We start from the raw sequence: 6,118 nt of genomic DNA, 5'->3' as shown, positions 1-6,118 counted from the left end.
AGCTATTTTAGCCGGCAGTTCATTCTGCATCCTCCGGTGGATAAAGCCAAACGTCGAGTGACCAGAAGGCTGCACAAAATGCGAAAACCTAGTGCGCCTCTTGTTTTCACCAGCGGTGAGGTAAGGGTAGCCATCGGGAAGGCGAAAGCCTCCAAAGCCATTGGACCCGGCGGAATATGCATGTTGGTGCTGAAAAATTTGGGTCCTGCGGGAGTAGCGTACCTAACGGAGGTCCTCAACCTGTCTATGACCACTCTACTCATTCCAGACATTTGGAAAATGGGGAGAGTGGTCCCACTGCTTAAACCGGAAAAACCAGCCAACAAAGGAGAGTCTTATCGCCCGATAACTCTCCTTTCCCCGGTAGCGAAGACACTCGAGGCCCTGCTGCTCCCGTACTTCAGGAACCACCTGACCCCAGCGAAGCATCAACATGGGTTCCGTAAAGTGCATAGTACAACAATAGCACTTAACGCCATAAACACTCAGATAACTCGTGGCCTAAACCGAAACCGCCCCTGTGAGAAAACAATTCTAGTAGCGTTGGACCTGTCCAAGGCGTTCGACACTGTCAGTCGTTCAACGCTACTAGAAGATATAGAGGTCTCCTCACTCCCACAGGGACTCAAACGGTGGTCGGCGAATTACCTGAGTGGTCGACACTCGTCAGTGATCTTCAGAGACAAAACTGGCAAGCCACGTAAAATTAAACAGGGGGTACCACAGGGAGGTGTCCTGTCCCCGCTACTGTTTAATTATTACATATCAAAGCTTCCTCAGCCACCAGAGGGTGTTAATATAGTCTCGTATGCTGACGATTGTTCGATCATGGCGTCTGGGAATGGAATTGATGACTTGTGCTCAAAAGTAAACGGTTACCTCTCCGAACTTTCTCGCTTCTTCACTGCAAGGAGCCTTGCCCTATCCCCTGCGAAATCCTCGGCCACCCTTTTCACCACCTGGACGAAGAAGGTCAGAGTGCCACTGGGTATTCACGTCGATGGCGTAACAATACCGACGGTGAATAACCCGAAAATCCTCGGAGTTTGGTCGCCGGGGACTAGCAGGACGCAGTGGATGAAGCTGCAGACCTGCCAAAACACGGCATTACGAACTGCGACAGGATAGCCCAACTTCGCTCTGGCTATTGCAGCAGGCTCAACAGCTACCTGAGCAGAATCAACGAGGATGTGCCCAACCAATGCCCGGCATGTGGAGAGTCGCCACATGACTCCCGGCACCTCTTCACATGCCCTGAGAATCCCACTCAGCTAACGCCCCTGTCCATATGGACAGCCCCTCTGGAAGTAGTACACTTCCTGGGCCTCCCCCTAGCTGAAATAGACGACAACGTTGATGGATGAACCGCCCCGAACGGGTGTAGTGTGTAGTAAGTATGCAGTGTGACTTTTAAAGAACAAACAAGTCGAAGCAAACTAACCCAAATCATTTCACAATTCAACTCGCACAAATAAATATCAAATATCATTATCAAAAGACCTTGATGGCATTCTTTGTCACTTCAGTTCATTACCACTTAAACCATTTCACTTTCAATGCTAAGACCACCCAATGCCTAATTGCCGACAAAGCAGTCTTTGTCATCAACGGCATGGTCACCGTAAAAAAAAACAGACAAAATCGGCCCCCTTAGCAAGGCACTGTGTGCGGGTTCGTGTGTGTGTGCAAAGCTTTTGTAAGGGAGTTAAGGGAGTGTCAAAACTTGAAATTTTCCTATTTCCTATAGAAAAATTTCAAGTTTTCGATTCGTACGAAAACCAGAATACGCCTCATTGAATCATGTATTGAAACTACATATCTTCTTTTCAAATCTAAAAAATAGGTACACTTTAAAAAAGTCTAATTTTTTATTTTGTGGGCACACCTATGTTTTGTATATGATTCTATTCGTAATCTCTTAATAAAACGATAAATGTAATTGTAATTCATTTTCATCAAGTGCTTCAAAAGTTAGACAAGGAATAACCATTTAGATCGCTGAAATAGAAAACAAAAGAATAAGTTGGGTTCAAATTACGCTGTGCAAGTTGTAAATTTGAGAAAAAATTTTGATTGATTTTACCAGATTGGCTTCTCCACCTCAGTTTTGAAGCTATTTTACTAAATTTTTGCACATGACTATGAATTATATCCACAAGCGACCAGCTTTATACAGTTTACAACAATGAAAATAAAGCTAAATAACACAAAGGTTACCTGTTTTTTTAGATTTGCCCATATACGTACATATGTGCACATTAGGGTGGTCCAAAAATACATGTGAAAAAGTAAACTCGGAATTTTAATGCTCTCGCCCCCTAGGATTGTTCTATACCGAAAAAAATACCCCTTTTTTTAATTTTAATATTAATAATAATAGATTGGCGCTTTACACATACGTTAGTGTTTGGCCGAGCTTCTCCTCCGAATTGTGGCGTGCGCCTTGATGTTGTCACACAAAGCGGAGGGACCTACAGTTTTACGCCGACTCCGAACGGCTATTGTATTTTTATGAGAAGCTGTTTTTCATGGCAGAAAAACACTCTGAGGTTTGCCATTGCCTGCCGAGGGACGACCGCTGTTAAGAAAAAACCTCTTTTCTATATTTTTTTGCGATGTTGCTTTGACCAGGGTTTGAACCCAGGTGCTGCGGAGTGGAAGCGCGCACTGCTTACCACTACACCACAGCGGCCGAAATCAAAAAATATTTAGAGGTCGCTCAAAGCAAAGTTTTCCATGTATTTTATATGAGAAAAAACACTTTTCGTAGAAATGGTATAAAGTTCTTCAAAGTCAATATTTTTCGATCCGAAAACTCTGTTTTTCTTCAGGATATTCCCAATAATAATACCCAATTATTTATTTAACCCTTTTTTATAGTACATAACTATATTTTATAGGTCTGCCCAGAAAATACAAACTTTACTAATTTTGGACCACCCTAATGTGCATACATATGTATGGATATTTCACAAGATTATACCATATTTTTATAAAATAGAATTTCTCTTTTTTATATCCATTGTACATACCCTAAAAATCCGCCTTAAATGGTTCATCTATGAGGCAAATTTTTGTATTGAAACTGTAGGACTCATTTCAGACTCATATATTCGGAGCGCTCAGAATATGTTTGCAGGGAATTGATTATACTTTGCGTTTTCACACAAAATTACATTTAGAAGTAATTATCTACATTATTAGACGTGCGATATATATATTACATACATGTGTACATATATACATATATGTAACATTTTAGGACTGTTTGTACACGTTGTGAGACCTATCGTCCACCACGCGCTCACCACTGTCGCATTTGCAAGCGCTGCATACGACGTATGGACCATCATTGTCCCTGGATTAATAACTGTGTAGGCGAGAGAAATCAGAAATTTTTTCTTCAATTTCTTTTCTATGTCGGCATACTCTGCATTTATTCTGTTTCAATGGTGGCCTACAGTTTTATATATCCTTGCTCGATTTGCAATGTATCTACTCTGGAAACGCAAACAAGAATGTAAAAGTATACTTAAATATATTAAGTTAACAAATAAAAACATTTATATATTTATGTAAATATATATTTGCAGGCTTCACAGTATTATTCTGCTTTTGGAATCTGCTCTATTTGGTCTTTTCGTCTTGGCTATAATGGTCGATCAGATGCACGCTATACTGCACGATGAAACGGCAGTAGAAGTGGTACAAATGAAAGGTAAAAGCGCCCTACGTCCAAACCGGCGGAAAATTCATTTATTTGCTGAAGTGTTCGGACGAGGCAATCCGCTTTGTTGGCTTATACCGTGCACTAGCTTCAATTCATCTCTGCGGTATTATGATACACCGTTGTTAACGAGCTATGACGTCTAAAATAAATGATTTTGGTGATTGCAAACCAACTTCATTTTAGTTTATTTTTTTATTTTTGAATTTCACATACAGTCAAACAACAAAGTTTAGGTAGGTTTCGATAATTTTTTATAAAAATATAGTTAATTGTACAACAAAAACCTCAATAATCAGAGTTCAAAACCTAGTGAAAAAATTAAAGAAAATTCTGCAAATTTTCACTAAAATATTGCACTTTTTTATTATACTCTTTAGAAAAAATTTGAGTATGCAGTTTTTAGCCTATTGAATCTTAGTACAATAAAGTGCAAGTCGTCGGAAGCTTGGACTTACTATTGATTTTTGGCAAATTTATTTTGAGGTTTCGCTCACTTTCTCCATATACAAAATGATCTAACATTATTTTATGGAGAAAATTAGTGACATTTTTTCTAAACATTGTTATTAAAAAGTGCAAAACTTTAATGAAAAATTGTAGAAATTTCACACATGGTTTGGAACTTGATTTTTTTTAGTTTTTGTTGTAGAATTAACCATATGTTTATAAAAAAATTGGCGAAAAGTAAAATATTTAAAAAATAGTTGCCCGTATTGCAAAAAACTCGCTGTACCTAAACTTTATTTACTGATGTATGTTAACGACAATTTGACAAATTTTGGCTATTTTTCTTTTGTTTGTTTAATGTTTATTATTTTTTTACTAAAATCCATCTCAGTATCTAACAAAAACCATATAGGTACAGATTTTAAACTTCGTAAAAAAATTTGAAAAATTCAACAAAATTTTGCAACAACGGATTTTAAGAAAAATTCTAAGAATGGACGAACTTCTACGGATTTTCACTGATAATGGCATCAGCTGTCAAGGCTATGCGGATGACATTGTGATTATTGATAGAGGGAAGTTCGTGAGCACTCTATGTGATATTTGATGTCTTCCATTCCAATCTTTTGCGTAAATTTTTATTTAAAATATAGCTCATTCAATAACAAGAAAGAAATGGCTATCAAAGTTTTAAACTTTTTAATCTTTTTTGAATATCTTTGAGTATGCAGTTTTGTAGCCCATTCAATTTCAATGTAATAAAGTGCAAGTGTTAAATGGCTATGACTTACCGTTGGGTTACAACAATTCTTTTCGCTCATGGTGTCGCTCGTTTTCTTCCATCTGATTAAAATGTTAGATGTTTAATGGCCATTTTTTTAATTCGCTGAATTTTTGCGAATTTTGTAAAAAGTTTGGAACATTGATTTATATGGTTTTTGTTATACATAGAATGAGCCATACTTTTAATAAAAATTAGCGAAAAAGATTTATAATGGAAAGGGTTTTGAATATCGAGAAAAAAATTAAACCAATACTTCTCTCAGTAACTCTCCGTATTGCATTATTACTTAGACCACTTAGGACAATGAAATGTTCTTGATACAAAATATTTTAAGTCTCTTAACTTAGAATACGTATAATAATCTTTATTTTTATTATGCATTCGTGTAAGAGAGATTTGCAGTAGAACACTGCATTTAGACAGCTTAGAAGAGAAAATACACAACCGATTTGTTTGAGAATACTTTTTGTTATTTCGTTTCAAAATAAATACCACTTAACTACAGACAACCGGTATTGTTTACTAGTAAGCGGTTTAAATTTTGTAAATTACACGAATCGACACCACTTACGCGCTTATACGTCAGTGTAGCTTTTCGGAGCTTAGTATAACATTGTTGGACGAAGAGTCCATTGGGTTTTATTAACACGCTTATTCTAGAACCCGAATTTTCGTAATTCGTTGCGTAATCCACGTGCGCAACCCTTGCGGAAACATGTGCAGCGTTGCCAGCTCCAGTATGGCGGCTGCTTAGTTTGCTCGGAGGTGGTTATGTCGAGTTTGGCACAGGGTTGCACGTTCATTATGGTTTTCATGCCTATTGCCAACACGAAATGAGAATTTCAGATGTACATAACGCACACAATTAATATATTTTTTATGATATCGTATAGGCAATTAACTGTGCCCTAATCTTTGAAGCTCCTACAGCATAAATTCAGTTCTCTGGTTTTCGGTATCACGGCAATTTTTGTGTGTAGCAACAATTGTCTAAAATTTTTGTATATGACAACACCGAATTTGCTGGAGTTTGACCAAACAAAATTAGTTTGCTGTGAGAGTCGCCAAACTCGCTCTCCCCGAGTTTGCTGCAACAACAATTGCACGCAGTTTGCCAAACAAAATTTCTGCATAACACCGACCTTATTAGTATACTG

At 37.8% G+C, this 6,118-nt stretch overlaps 1 protein-coding gene across 1 annotated transcript; it reads left to right on the top strand.

The window, feature by feature from the left end:
- Positions 1-3,262: 3,262 nt before the first annotated feature.
- On the top strand, positions 3,263-3,912 carry LOC118750135 (palmitoyltransferase ZDHHC3; the record flags this gene model as incomplete). Its single annotated transcript, XM_036484866.1, is given in 2 exon segments — positions 3,263-3,520; positions 3,594-3,912. Coding segments are annotated over 2 exon segments (538 nt in total), but the record flags the coding sequence as incomplete, so codon positions are not given.
- Between the last annotated feature and the right edge of the window lie 2,206 nt (positions 3,913-6,118).

The sequence above is a fragment of the Rhagoletis pomonella genome, unplaced genomic scaffold (assembly GCF_013731165.1).
Source record: "Rhagoletis pomonella isolate Grant_MI unplaced genomic scaffold, Rhpom_1.0 Rhpom_scaffold_00148, whole genome shotgun sequence".
NCBI lineage: Eukaryota > Metazoa > Arthropoda > Insecta > Diptera > Tephritidae > Rhagoletis > Rhagoletis pomonella.
Note: the sequence above shows the minus strand (reverse complement) of the source record. Positions and strands in the feature narration are given on the sequence as shown.